We start from the raw sequence: 14,593 nt of genomic DNA, 5'->3' as shown, positions 1-14,593 counted from the left end.
TGTGGAAGAAATGAGCAACAAGTAAAATTTGCAGATATTTTATAAAAGCGAAGATAAGGAAAGTTGTTCATATTTATTTCATTCAGTCTTTTGAGCACAGCAGGAAGAATAGAAATCTGCGTTATAGACAGAAACACTATTCTCTGAAGCGTAATGTTGTCTTTCGTGATAAGCTTGTGTTTCCTATCTGTAAAGTCCCTGTCTGTGAAACTGATGGGACATGAATTCTCTTGAGATGTGCAGTGGTGTAAAGCATGTAATATGTTACTTGTTTAATATAGCAGACAGCATACAAATTATATTGCATTATGATATAGAGATCTCTGAAGGCCAGGAGGTCTTAATTTAAAAAAAAAAAAACACACACACATTTGTAAAACACACTCTCCTTGTATATTTACATTTTAATAAATATTCTTTTCAAATCTGTTCTGTAAATATAACAGATGGAAATGAAGCCTAGTCTCGCTTTATGAAACTTTCGAAGATGCCTCTGGGAGTCCTCTTTTGTAGTTCACATTTGAAGTGTGCAGTATTTCAGAAATATAAATGTTTCCTGACTCTCTTGTAACAAATTTAAACCAGTATACTAGACTGTTTTTTTTTTTTTACAGACCCATCTAAAATACATTATTATCACTCAAAATTCTAATAGTTTGCTGTCATCTTTAGTGTTGTTTTAGTTCATTCATTTGAGTGTCAGTGTTCCAGCAATGTTTCATGACCTTTCCTGTCGATAAATATTTATCTTAAGTATATCAGTTCTCAAACACGGAGAAAAACATGACAAGCCGAGCCTGCGGCATGGCCGCTTGCCGTTCTAATTAAAAACACCCAAATCTTTGTATCGCTTTACTTGATTGGTTTAATAGTTACATATCTCACCATGACAAGTTACTAATATTTGTTATCTTTCAATTCCTGTGGGCCAGAAATGAGAGACGGCTTAGCTGTCCTGGCTACAGTTTTCACAAACCTGTAACCAGGGTGCCAGGCTGTAATCTTGCCTGGGCTCTGCTGGAGAAGACCGTTCTAAATTCAGACTGTGGTTTTGGGCAGTGTTCTTTTCTGCTTCTGGCCAGAGGCGGCCTCACGGCTTTTAAAGGGGGCTTCGCCACTGGGCACCTCACACCATGGCAGCTGGCTTCCTTGTGGTGGTAGGGATGAGATGAAGAAAGAAAGCAACACAGCGCTGTTCCCTCTGCAGCGCCCCAAAAGCTCAGGGCCATAAATTCCTATTTGTTATGCGATTATATATGAATAGATGAGCATACAGCTGAATACTTCAGGCTCTTATTTGGTGACCTTCCACGGCTCCAGGTGGTGACTTCGTGTTGGTTTCTCCTTGAAGATTCCTGTCCGGCGGGTCTACACATTCAGGTCGTGCCCTGTGGAGACAATTACAGGAGATGTGCATCTTCTGTGCATTGAAATAGTTATATTTTTAAAATGAGTATTAAAAACTGTGCTTTAGAGAAAAGCCAGCTTTTATTAGCCGGTGCATATGAAGCAGGAGCTGCGAGTCTAAGGCAATGTGGCATGCCCTGCTGAACGAAACCATTTTGTGGCTCCCCCGGGGCCTCCCTTAGCCCCACGAGCCTGTCTGGACTGCTTCAGTTGAACCTTATACCTGGAGGTCAAGTCACACATTCCCAGGACACACTGGCCCCTGAAGACTCAGTCCCGTGGACCAACAAAGACCTCTTCAGTTCTCGCTTAAAGTTTTAAAACTTATTTTTATTTTGTGTGTATGAGTGTTTGCCTATTTCCGTGTCTGTGTATGTGCACCATGTGTGAGCCTGGTGGCCAGACCAAAAGAGGGTGTTACATTCCCCAGAACTGGAGTTACGGATGGTGGTGAACTAGCAATGTGGGTGCCGGGACTCGAACCCAGGTTCTCTGCAAGTGCAACAAGTGTTTGAAACCACTGAGCCACTTTTCTGACCCCATGTGTCTTTAATGTGGTAGCCATTCACCCAAGTGTGTGTGTGTGTGTGTGTGTGTGTGTGTACATGTATGTGTACGTACATGTGTTAGGCAAGCACTCTACCACTGAGCCCCCTCAGTCAGCTTTGTTAAGATGTAGCATACAGTGAGTTGCTCTGTTTTCAGCACACAGCTCATGAGTTTTGACAGGCATGTATACCACATAACCTTTGTAATAACCAAGAGAGGGAATGCTTCTGTCCCCTGAGGAAGGACATTTGCCCCTGGCTGTGGTGAGGACTTCCCAGGTAGCCATTGATCGCTCCTCTGTCATTAGAGTTGGTTTGCCTTTCACCAGGACTTCATATAAATGTTAGACAGTAAGTGCTGTTTGGGGTTGAGTCTCATGCTAATTGTTTGTATATTTTTTTCTTCTTATTGCTGAGTAGTATTTATTATATGGATACACTGAAAATTAAATACAACAGTGAGTGGCCTTTGTCTATTGTGAATAAAGCTATTAAGAAATATTTTTATACAGGGATTTCAACTAATACATAGTCTTTTTGTTTGGTTGGTTTTTTTTGTTTTTTTGAGACAGGGTCTCTCTGTGTAGCCTTGGCTGTCCTGGACTCTGCCTGCCTCTGTCTCCCGAGTGCTGGGATTAAAGGCATGCGCCACCATGCCCGGCTAATACATAGTCTTATAGTTACTGAGTAAATACATTGCCAAATACTAGGCCCTATGACAATAAGCTAAATGTTTTATAAAACAATGATTCCATTGGATATTTTTAGTCACTGTGAATGAGAGTTGTAGTTGCTGTACATTTCCTCTAACACTTGGTACTGGCAGTTTTACATTTAATTTTTATTGTTTTGCCTGCATGTCTGCCATGTGAGTGCAGTGCCCGAGGAGGCCAGAAGAGGGCGTGCAAGTGGAACTGGAGTTGCAGGTGGCTGTGAGCCACCGGGTGGATGCTGGGAATTGAACCCAGATCCTCCGTTAGGGCAGCTCGTGCTCTTAACCATTGAGCCATGGAGACAAGCCAAATGGACTTCTAGAGGGCCACACGTCCTCTGACCTAACAGCACAGGGCTCCTGCCCTCGTAGACTGTCAGTGGTCCTCAAACTCTCTTTCATACTCACAGCTCGATGAGCTCTGACTACTTAGAATGTTTGGTAATATCACTTCATAGTGTAACATGTCCTGCACTGGGGTGGGTGACGTCCATGTGAAGGGCTTGTAGTCAGGGTACATTGTTGTCATGGGCTGTAAATGAAGGGCCAAGGGGTGGATTTGCAGTAAATAAAAGAAAACAATCCCATATCTGAGTTTTAGAGAAGTCACTCCTTAGATGTTTCCTGCAGATGCTTTAGAGGACACAAGAATTGAACCTAACCAAATCCCAACACAAACTCCCGCCTACTGTCTTTGCAGAAACCACACAGATTGAAGATCCGAGAAAGCAGTGGCGGGGCGAGCAGGAGAAGATGCTGAAGGACTATCTCTCCGTGGCCCAGGACGCTCTCAGGACGCAGAAGGAGCTGTACCACGTGAAGGAACAGAGGCTGGCGCTGGCCCTGGACGAGTATGTGCGCCTAAACGACGCCTACAAGGAGAAGTCAAGCTCTCGCACAAGCCGTGAGTACAGTGGAGTTGCCCCCACTCCAGGCCTGAAGACGGATGTGGAGAGGTGAAGGCCACTCACACTTCTGTGGGGTTCCATTTTGAGCCCTTTGTCCCCTAGACAAGAACTCCTCTGGGCCAGGAGAGGGAGAGGGGTACCTTACAGATTGCTCAGCGAAATGCCCCACCTCCTGACACTTCTGCCTGGGCCTTTTTTTTAATGAGCTAACTGCTCAATCAGAACAAGCAAAGGAGGCCAGAGGCATCTGATCCCCGTAGAGCTGGAGTCGCAGATAGTTATAAGCTGCTCGGTGTGGGTGGTGCTGGGAATCGAACTCGGGCCCTCTGGAAGAGCAGCAAGCACTCTTTACAGCTTGCTGTTGATACTAGGGAGGAATGGAAGGTCCCTCCCCCTCCTCTATTCATGTGTCAATCATCTGGAGCTGGCTTTACTTAAAGAAGCAGCAGTGATGGGCTCAGGCATTTGAAGGAGCAGCATACCATAGAGGTCTTGAAGGAGGAAGACCCAGGACAAGTTCCTTTGCAGTATGTTTTGTATCCCGAGGTTTTGTTTTGTTCTGTCTTTTAGTATGACAAAGGCTTGAAGAGCTAGGCCCGGTGGCTCATGCCAATAATCATTGCACTTGAAGGCTGAGGCAAGAGAGCCACTGCAGCTTTGAGGCTAGCCTGGGCTATATAGTAAGAGACTGTTTCAAAAAAAAAAAAAAAAAAAAAAGTTTGAAATAAATGTGAGAATTTATCTCCTAAAAGGAAAAAAGAAAGTGTACCCACAAAAGAACATGGCGCTTGGCTCCCTGTGTATTTGTGTGTTACAGGGATCAGGAAGGGCCTCATGCGTCCTAGGCGTGGCCGGACCACTGAGCTATGTCTCCAAGCCACCCACTTTTTCTTTTGAGACAGGATCTCACTAAGGTGTTTAAGACGCCCTTGAACTTGCCCTTCAGCCTGGGGATGACTTGATTTCATAACCTCTGTTTCAGCCTCCCATCCAGCTGGGATGACAGGTCTGGCCCAGAATGCCAGGTCCTTACTTGTAAACTCAGTAAACTGCAAGCTTTCAGTTATTGTAATTTATAAGTAATTTTTTTCTCTCTCTCTCTCTTAAAAGTCTTCTCAGGGTCTTCGTCTAGCACTAAATATGACCCCGATATTTTAAAAGCTGAGATCTCCACCACGCGATTAAGGGTAAGAGTGCTTTTACCATGTCCTTGCTTGAACACGTGCATAGATGCTTCAAGCCGTGGGGGAGGCATGAGTGGTCGCCCCTGCTGACTCTGAAGGAAACTTCCCCGCCCTGCCCTTTCTCTTTTATTTGAAGTTTGATAATTGGCATTACCTTTGTCTCCCATCCAAGTACTAACCAGGCCTGACCCTGCTTAGCTTCAGAGATGAAATGAGATGGGGAACCTTCAGGTATTATGGCCACAGGCTGGGACTCCCCTTGTCGCTTTGCTGGCTTTTCTTATTAGCAGTTAGTATAGGCAAGGGGAAAATCTGCATCCTGGTAATTTGCTTTTCTCTTTGTCTGACAAGCCATTTTGCTCTTTCATTAGACGTCCTGGTATTTAAAAAGGTGCCTGCAACTTCCACTACCTTGTCTGTCTGTCATTCCTTCCCAGAAGGGATTATTTCCTGATTGTTGCTCTAATTATTTTGATCAGCTGCTAAATACCGATCTTATTTTTTCTTGATTGGGGGATCATATGGACCATTCATGAGCAAATTACCTCATACTTAATAAATACCAAGGTCATGAAGTAAATTATCATCATAACCACAGACGCCTCCATTGAGCCCTCTCTCACACACGCTCTCCCTGAGAAGCAATGCCCGCCTTGCTCGTCTGATGCCGTCACTAGCATTTGTAAAACTGGGATGCTTCCAATGTACATGGCTCCGTGCCATCTTTTCCCCTTGGGAAGCGCAGTTCTCGGTTCTACCACTGATGTGTATCCATTTATTCCAGTCCCTGCTCGTTAATAACTGTGCCTGTATGTATACATTATGCATATTTTTGGTATACACATGTGTTTTGTTTTGTTTTTTGTTTTTTTGTTGTTGTTTTGTTTTTTTGAGACAGGGTTTCTCTGTGTAGCCTTGGCTGTCCTGGGACTCACTTTGTAGACCTAGCTGGCCTTGAACTCACAGAGGTCAGTGTGCATCTACCTCCCAAGTGCAGCGATTAAAGGTGTATACCACCACCGACCAGCTACATGTACACATTTTTGATAGAAGAGTGGAGTTGGTATTTCGGAGAATAAGCACATCTTTTAGTAGGACTAGCTGAGTTGTCGAGTGCCTGGCTAGCCTGGGCCTCAAAACAGACCAGCAGACAAACCCACCCTCTGTTTTTCAGTGAATAGTCCCAAAGAGCTTCAACCATTCTTGCTTCCAAATATTTGCATTAAGGCTCTAAATCACTTAATACACACGACTTTTACTTCCATCCCATAGATTTTGAATTTCCACTACCATGTGCTTCCAATCTTTTCCTTCCTCTCTGGGAAACCATAGTGTAGTATATTAATTGCTTCGTCTTCGAACGCCTGCAGAGTCCTGCCATTGTTACTTATTGCAGCCGAATTCCACTTGCATTTCTTTTAAAATGGTTTTATTTGTTTATTTTGTTTTCGCGTTCCTTGCCCACATTCCGTACATGAATATGTGTTTTTTTGACAAAAGTAGCCATAGTACTTTACACTTCGTGCCTTGATTAGTCCGCGGCACCTGGTTTCCTGTTTTTGGGGTCCTTGGGTCTAGGCTGCGCTTCTGTTGGAGTTTGTTCAGTTTTTGACCCTTGTAGATGCTTGCTTTTAGACAGCCATATACATAGTGTGTGTGCACTATGAGAGATACCTGTAAGCTCTGGGCAGTCTTGGGTTTTTCAGAGCACTTAGCTTTGCTTCCTATAGGCCTTTGGGTCAGGGGCAGATGGTTTAAATCCGGTCAGGATTGGGAATGACAGAAATCCAGTCTTCAGTCTTTCTCAGGGTGAGCCTGGCTCTGCCATACCCCATCTCTTAGGCTAAGCTTTCAAAGGTGCTCATGATCCCAAGGAATCTGCCACCCCAACCCCATCAGCTCATCAGATCACCTTCCCGACCTCTCCGCTTAGCTGTGTGGGCCTGACTACCCATTACTCTTTGTACCCGCAGCCCAGTCGCCTGTATGCCTCCAGCTGCTCTGCTTATTGCATGGCAGGGTTCTCAGGAGCAACAGTGCCCAGTGAATCATGGCTGTGCTCCCCTTACCTTATGGGTTTTCAACATAAACTCTCTGGCCTTAGTGGTTCTCTGGTATCTGCAGATAGAGGGTTTGGTTTTGTTTTCCTTACAGTTTATATAGTTTCATTCTCAGAAAGCAAACCATGGAAGCAGTTCACACTTGGGTTTGTGTGTGGGCTGCGGGTGTGCCTAGGCAGTAGAGCCAAGACCCTAAATTCAGGCCTCAGGATGGAACAGGAACAAAACCCACGTTTCACACCCTGGGAGTCTGGATCGTCTTCACTTAGCTTGTAAGATCAGGTGTAGAGGCGATCTGTGATCTGTGTTATTTGGGCATAAGTGCTCTTCGCAGTGTCATGGACCTTCTAGCCTGTCAATTCGTCTGCAGTTCTCCATACATTTCTCAGCACTACTGTTCAGTGGACTCAAATGCTTTGGGGTTGTATCTGTGTGCCATGTCGGTATGTTGCTGTGGTTTATTTTGGGCTAGGTAACTTATTTTCAGAACACGAAAATGAATGAAGGCCTTTTTGTTAACACCCACTCTTACCAGACTCTACCACCACTTGGTTGTGATTTCTCAGGAAGTTATTACTGTCCTTGGAAATGTTAGCTGGTTTTCGTAATTATCTTTGTAACATAAGTCATAGCCACAGGAGACTACTGCCGTCTGTGCAGTTAAGGAAGGAAATATTCAGACTTTGGGAAGGATGGTTAAAAACAAAAACATGTTAAGGTCCCTGGTACAAATAACCACTAAAAGGGACCTGTCAATCAGGAGACCCACATGTGGTCATGTGATCTGTTTCCTAATGAGTCTCTTGGCAAGGCTTATGTTATGCCAGGATTTCTGGTCTCCATTAGGGACGTTATATATTGTACCTGTTTTGTTACCTTGTGACTACAAGGTGAGTGAGAGAGAGATGCTCTCCTTGAGAAGGTGCTTCTGGGAAGAAGAGGATGTGAGACAGTCACCCACCCTTCCTCTATCTCCATCCACTGCTGAGGACAGTTGAAAATGCTTTTGAGAAGACTCCGGTCCCCTGACTGTGCCGCTGCCCCATGCTGGAGCTGGAAACTACTGTGGGCACTTGGCTGGCTCCACTAACTCTACATGTTTTCAGCTGGGGACCACGTGGGAAGGGGATGGCTATCATTACAGAGTCCCTGGGGTTGTTTCGGCTGGCCTACCAGAGTCAGAATCCCTATGCACACAAGCTCCTTCATAAATTGATGTCAGAAGGTGGTGATAAAGGAATGAACTGGCCATACTGCTATGTACACCTAGCTGCATTTTAAATTACACCGATGGGTGTTTTGTTTGTTTGTTTTTGCTTTTTCAAGACAGAATTTCTTTGTGTAGCCTTAGCTGTCCTGGAACTCGCCCTGTAGACCAGGCTGGCCTCAAACTCAGAGAGATCTACCTGCCTCTGCCTCCCGAGTGCTAGGATTACAGGGGAGCGCCACCACCGCCCACCCTGACAGTTTTTAGGCACTAGTTTCATACTTTGTTGTTTTGATGTAACAATATTAGCAAGTTTCTGTGTTGCTTTTCCTGGGGAGATGTACAGATGCCTGCTCACCCAGATAGGACACAAACAGGCCAAAGAAAGTACTGTCATGGGGTCCATCCTGGTGGTCCAGGAAGGTTGCTTAGTAGCAGCATGGGGGAGGGGTTACTTATCCAAATATGAGTGACTCTTAGACACCAAAAAGCCCAGCTCAGCATGATGGAGACTCATGACAGCTGCGTCCTGGAGTCCCCTGGGCAGTTAAATTTAAGATTTGATTTGTGACTGCAAACAGAGTTGAAAGAATATGAAAGAGTTCACCTTAAACAGTGTTCCAAATAATGCAATAAAATCATAGCAGTGCTTGAAATAAAAATATGCTATATAATATAAATCACAAATAAGGACTGACTTTTGACTATACATAAAAGTTCTTTGTATTTGTATTTTTTATAAATTTTAACTTAATGAGAGTGTGGCGGTACCTGCCTATGATCCCAGCACATGGAAGGCTGAGGCAGGGATTGCAAGTTCTAGCCTGCTTAGGTTTCATCGTCAGCTTGGGGAGTCCTATTAGGTCATCACATAAATACACACACACACACACACACACACACACACACACACACACTTTTCTGAGTCCCAGATGTTAATCTTATTTTGGAATGAAGGCATGACCAGGGCTAATTTGTAACCCAGCATTTGCACTAGATGTTTTATTCTTGGAATGCTTAGATCAATTTATTTTACTAATAGTTGGTGTTTGGCTAAAGAGTACAGTACAACTTTCTTAGTGGTTTTGAATGAAATTAAAAATTATATGAGTAAGAAAAAGAGGAAACTGAAAGAGGAACCATGAGAAGACTGTCCCAACTAAAACAGTTTCCTACCCAGCTGGTAACTTCAGAGTAATTTCATAGCACATTTGTGCCTCTTTTTTCCCTTTAAAAAAAAAAAAAATCAGACCTTGAAAAGTTACAATTATTTCATGGATTTAATGATATTTTATTTCTCTTTTCCACTAATGATTTTGACTTTACCTAATTTTTAAAGGTGCTGTACTGCAGGCTAAATAATATATGCAAATGAATTTCTTTGTTGACATTGTGTTATTGAGAGATTCTTAGGTTCTTCTCACTCATGTAAGTCGCTAGCCTCTCCACCCTTTCTCTCAGGCACCCTGACTTTTACCATGCTTGGAGCATTTAACAATATTAAGTGCAGTTGACTTTTTTGGCAAAGAATATAGTGTCTGAACAGACAGTCTTGGCAGGTAGACAAATTCATTTATAAATGATCAATTCAGATAGTTTTATAAAGCCTGGACAAACAACCAGGCAGAACAGGGGGAGAGAAAACACTTAAAGTAGACTAATAGAAATTATTTTAGATTAAAACACTTTATTGGAACTAGGGAGTCCCAATACATTGAAATACATTGTATGCTTGTGTAAAGTTCTCAAAGGATAAATAAAAGCATATTTTAACACTTTTACTTTTCTCATTTGAAACAGAGTCTCACTATGTAGTCCATGCTGACCTTGAATTCCCAGAGATCCACCTGCTTCTGCCTCCTTTGGGGTTTCAAAAGCCCAAAGGTGTTTTCTCTCTCTCTCTCTCTCTCTCTCTCTCTCTCTCTCTCTCTCTCTCTCTCTCTCTCTATCTATCTCCATCTCTATCTCAATCCCTCTCCTGCCTAGAGATCAGAATGTCGCTCTCAGCTACATCAAGCGCCACGCCTGCCTTTGTGCCGCCATGCTTCCCACCATCATAATGGACTGAGCTTCTGAAACCATTAGCAAGCCTCTGACTTAAATGCTTTCCTTTAGAAGAGTTATTGTGGTCCTGGTGTCTCTTCACAGCTCTAGAACAGTGACCGAGACAGTCATCTGTGACATTTTGTCTTCTATAGTTGGCTTCTTTGTTTCTGAAATGTCTCAAAGGTCCCTCCATGTGGTAGCAAGCATCAAAGCAATAGTCCTTTCTAGTATTAAGGAACATACTGTATGTATCCTTCCATCATGAGTGTAGTTGAGTTGTAGTTGTTTCCGCATCTGTGAGGCTGTGAACATACGTGTATACACGTGTATGAAGATACATTTCCATTTCTCCAGATATTTGCTTGGAATGGAATTATTGAGTTATATGATAACTTGCTGGTTGATTTTGTGTGTTTGTAGAAAACGTTTACATTTTCCTCTTATTTTTATCTTCAGACGTTGTATTTCATAGATGTTCATATAGCTTTTTTTCTCATTGGCTTTATAAAAATGTTTTATTTAACTAAAAATTATTTTATTAACCATCTTGTACCTTAGGACAAAAATTGATTAGTCACCATAAATGGTTCTAGCAGCATCTAGGTTCTGTTTTCCTCTGTTTTTTTAAACTTTAAAAAATGGTCTTCTTGATCCCAAGATTATCTGGGGCTGATGAGATGGGCGGTGCAGATTTGGAGCCAGGTAGAAGCAGCAGTCAGGAGAGATTCCCAGAGGAGCAGGTTGACAGTTGCCCTTTATTGTCTATAGAGGAGCTCCCTGCAAGACAATGGAGTGACCGAGAGAGGGGAAGGAACTCATTAGCAAAATACCATTTTGCTCATTATAGCTTTAATGTTGCCAGGTTCACCTCAGGGGCGAGCCTGGGAACCCTGCCTGTGTCCTGATCTCTCAGAAGCCTACAGGTTTTGGATTTACTTTTCCTCCTTGTCATCATCCTCTTCGTTCTCCTGCTTTTGAAATGAAACCGAGCACTAGGACTGTGCAACGTGGGAAGGGCTGCTGTGGTCTCAGCCGTACACGTTTGATCACAGTGTCTTCCTAGTTTTCAGAAATAACTTTGAAATCAATTTAAAATGTCAGTTACTGTAGCTCAGTCAGTAGAGAAACAGGAAATGTGCAAAAGTCGCGTATCTCTTGCCTCTAACTTCGCTCTCTGGGTGTGAGATTTGATTCAGAGGAAGCTGACGTGTAAAATTAGATGGTTACCACTGCACGAGGTTCAGGAGTTAGAGAAAGCGCTGGCTCTGGGCTTGTGGAGCCGTCCATGTCTTCAGTTCTGAGCTGAGGAATAGCTAAATTGGAAGAAAGGGTCTCAGGTCTCACTCAGACCGGTGTGCTGTAATTCTAAGTGTACCTTTAAAACTTCTAGGCTCCATCTTGGTCTCTGCTAGGGTCCCACACTCCGCACCTATATGATAAGCTTTAGAAGTATGTCACTATCATACATAGTTGTGAGAGCTGAAGATGGACCTGGTCAGCATAATGCCTGGACTACTAGAACTACTCGCTAGTGCCTCCCGCAGAGTGCGTGCTTGGCGTCCTGCAGACCAGTGCTGGCCTAAGCCTCCAGCTGTGCCTGGCATTTGAGGGTGGCCCGGAGTGGAACACAAAAGCAAACCATGGCGCTCCCATAGCTAGCGAGGAAAGGTGAGTGAATTATTACTGCAGTCCATACCCACAAACAGAAGAACAATTAGAAAGAGTGTCTGGCTGGAAACCAGCTCTATTCTCACTTGTTGATATAATGGAAGTGAATTGTCTCATAATTAAGGAATTAAATCCACTCGGTTTTAAGATTGAGAGATTGGGAAATTAAGAGAGATCAAAAAGATTGGGAAAGAAGAGCCAGGCCCCTCAGTCTAGCATCCTGAGTCATTGCCATCCAGTTCACAGTGAAATGCAGAGGTCAGGTTTGTCAGGTAGAGCCAAGCACTGTTTGTTCTTCTGTGAGTAGCTTCTTCCGTTTAATGTAATGTCTTCAAGACTCATGAAGCACACGGCAGGGTCTTCTGACTTTGTGAACCCGAGGACTGTTCACTGTGGGTACAGAGCGTATTTCCTCTGTTTATTGGGAATGAACATTTAGTATTTTCACCTCCGGGTTGTTACTGTGGTGAATGTAACAGTGTGTCTCTGAGCTATGGAAATTGAAATGGATTTGCCATTCTATCCCAGTACCACTTTTTCTTAGTGTGATGCCAACCAAGTTCAGCAGTTCTGCCAGATCTCAATAACAGCTTCTACCAACTCTCTTTTCAAAGGTAAAGAAGGGTTGCAGCCCATGTCTTTGAGTTGTTATTGATTTCTTGATATATTTGTTTTAAACAGAGGATTATTGTCTTTTTAAACCAAAAGTACAAAATGCTGTCGAATGCCACAAGTACACAGGGACCGGGGTATTGCTGACTCAGGCTCCTCTGACATGTGCATTGCTAATGTCTTTCCCATAATGCCCCACCGATTCTCTGTTGCTCCTTAGTACAGCTTCCATTCCATCATGGATCTCAGTCCCCATCAGGCAGCCCCACCCAAGTCATCTCATAGCATTGGTCTTACCTCTTCTCTTTGTTGTGGCAAACTGAGCCTCGAAATATAATTACTATTTTCCCTGATAAAATATAAGTGGGCACAAAGTGAAACATCGGATTGAACTCTAGCGCATACAATGCTGAGTATATCAAAGTGCTTGCTTTTACCCCCCACAGACGTGACTTACACAGCCCCTGCCTCCTCTTCTGTGTTCTCTCTTACATGCACGATGCCCTTACTGCCTCCTGCTCTGCCCCCCACTCTTGGCGTTTAGTTGGTCTTTACTGTTGGAGTTCTAAATAATGAAGGTATTTGAGGCCTCTCTGTCTAGGTGATCTCACACATTCTCATACTTCTAAGTGTCATCTGCACATTCCTGAGTCTGGTTCTTTCTCTATCTAGACACTTTTGTAATCATCCAGTCCATATTTTCCATCTGACTATAAAGTCTCCCCGCATTTAGTCCTGCTCTTTGGGGAGGTAATTTCACACCCCCCAGAGCTGCCAAACTAGGTACTTGAAAGGAATCTTTGCTACCTCTTCTCCCTTTTACCCACCACACTCAGCCTGTCACTAAGACCCATGGATTTCTGCCTCTTCTGGCCTCTGCTCCCTGAAGCAGTGACCCACGTCCTGCTCCACAGGGCAGGCACGCACCGTAGGTCCCATTGGTCCAACAAGTGCAGCCATCACAAAGATCCTTCAGCATCGAATAGCAGATCCTGCTGCCCCTGCCTGCTTGACTCTTGTTGGTGAGCTTTCTAGTGCCGCGATAAAACACCATAACCACAACAACGCGGGGAAGACAGGGGTTTATTTGTCATTCCACCCCTGAGGGACGTCATGACAGGAACTCGAGGCAGGAACTGAAGCAGAGGCCGTAGAGGAGAGCTTCTCACTGGCTGCTCTCTCCCCTCATCCTGGCTTGCTCAGCCCACTTTCTGATGCCGCCCAGGACCACCTTTGCAGGCTTAACACTGCCCATCTTATGTCAGTCACTAGTCAAGAAGGGCTCTGCAGACTTGCCTATTGGTGACCTCGGTTTTCTCTCAATTAAGATTCTTCTTCCAGAGAGAAGCCACACTGACAGAACGTAACCAGGACTGTTCTCATTGCTCTTGACATAATGTAGTCATCTTCAACGTGGCTTCAAGATGCATCTCTGACCTTCCTTTGTAGCCCCAGGCTTCCTAGTCCTTTGTGGCCCAGCAACAGGAGTATTCTTTAAAGGGTCCCAAGAATTAAGTCCTCCTTGGCTTTCAGCTCTGGTCACCTGTACTCTGCGAGCCTTTGTACCTGTGCAGCTTACTGTCCCTGTGGCAGACAGAGCACCTGGGCAGCTTACTATCCCCATGGCAGACAGAGCAACTGTGCAGCTTACTGTCCCCATGGCAGACAGAGCACCTGTGCAGCCTACTGTCCCCATGGCAGACAGAACACCTGTGCAGCTGACTGTCCCCATGGCAGACAGAGCACCTGTGCAGCTGACTGTCCCCATGGTAACAGGGCACCTGCACAGCTGACTGTCCCCATGGCAGACAGAGCACTTGTGCAGCCTACTGTCCCCATGGCAGCCAGAGCACCTGTGCAGCCTACTGTCCCCATGGCAGACAGAGCACCTGTGCAGCTGACTGTCCCCATGGCAGACAGAGTACCTGTGCAGCCTACTGTCCCCATGGCAGACAGAGCACCTGTGCAGCCTACTGTCCCCATGGCAGACAGAGCACCTGTGCAGCCTACTGTCCCCATGGCAGACAGAGCACTGCAGCTCTTAAGACTGCTCTGGGGTAAATGAAGCAGAGCAGTGGCGTAGGGAGGGTGATTTGAGAAGTCCAAATGAAAAGATGACAAGTGAACTAACTCAGCAGTAATGGGAGGAGTCAACCATGGGAGGCTTGGGCAGAGCCTCAGGCAAAGTATGATAGCAAGTGTGAGGCCGTGAGGTGTGTGTCTGTGGGTGTGTGTGAGAAA

General features: G+C 44.6%; 1 protein-coding gene across 1 annotated transcript in view; it reads left to right on the top strand.

Moving 5' to 3' along the window:
* Positions 1-14,593, top strand: part of Wwc2 (WW and C2 domain containing 2) — a 166,319-nt gene that overhangs the window by 93,389 nt on the left and 58,337 nt on the right. The window contains 2 exon segments of the mRNA XM_051169994.1: positions 3,368-3,571; positions 4,686-4,762. Coding sequence (XP_051025951.1) covers positions 3,368-3,571; positions 4,686-4,762 — 281 coding nt within the window.

This window comes from Acomys russatus, chromosome 27 (assembly GCF_903995435.1).
Source record: "Acomys russatus chromosome 27, mAcoRus1.1, whole genome shotgun sequence".
Lineage (NCBI taxonomy): Eukaryota > Metazoa > Chordata > Mammalia > Rodentia > Muridae > Acomys > Acomys russatus.
The sequence above is the reverse complement of the archived record's forward strand: the minus strand, read 5'-3'. Positions and strand labels throughout refer to the sequence as shown.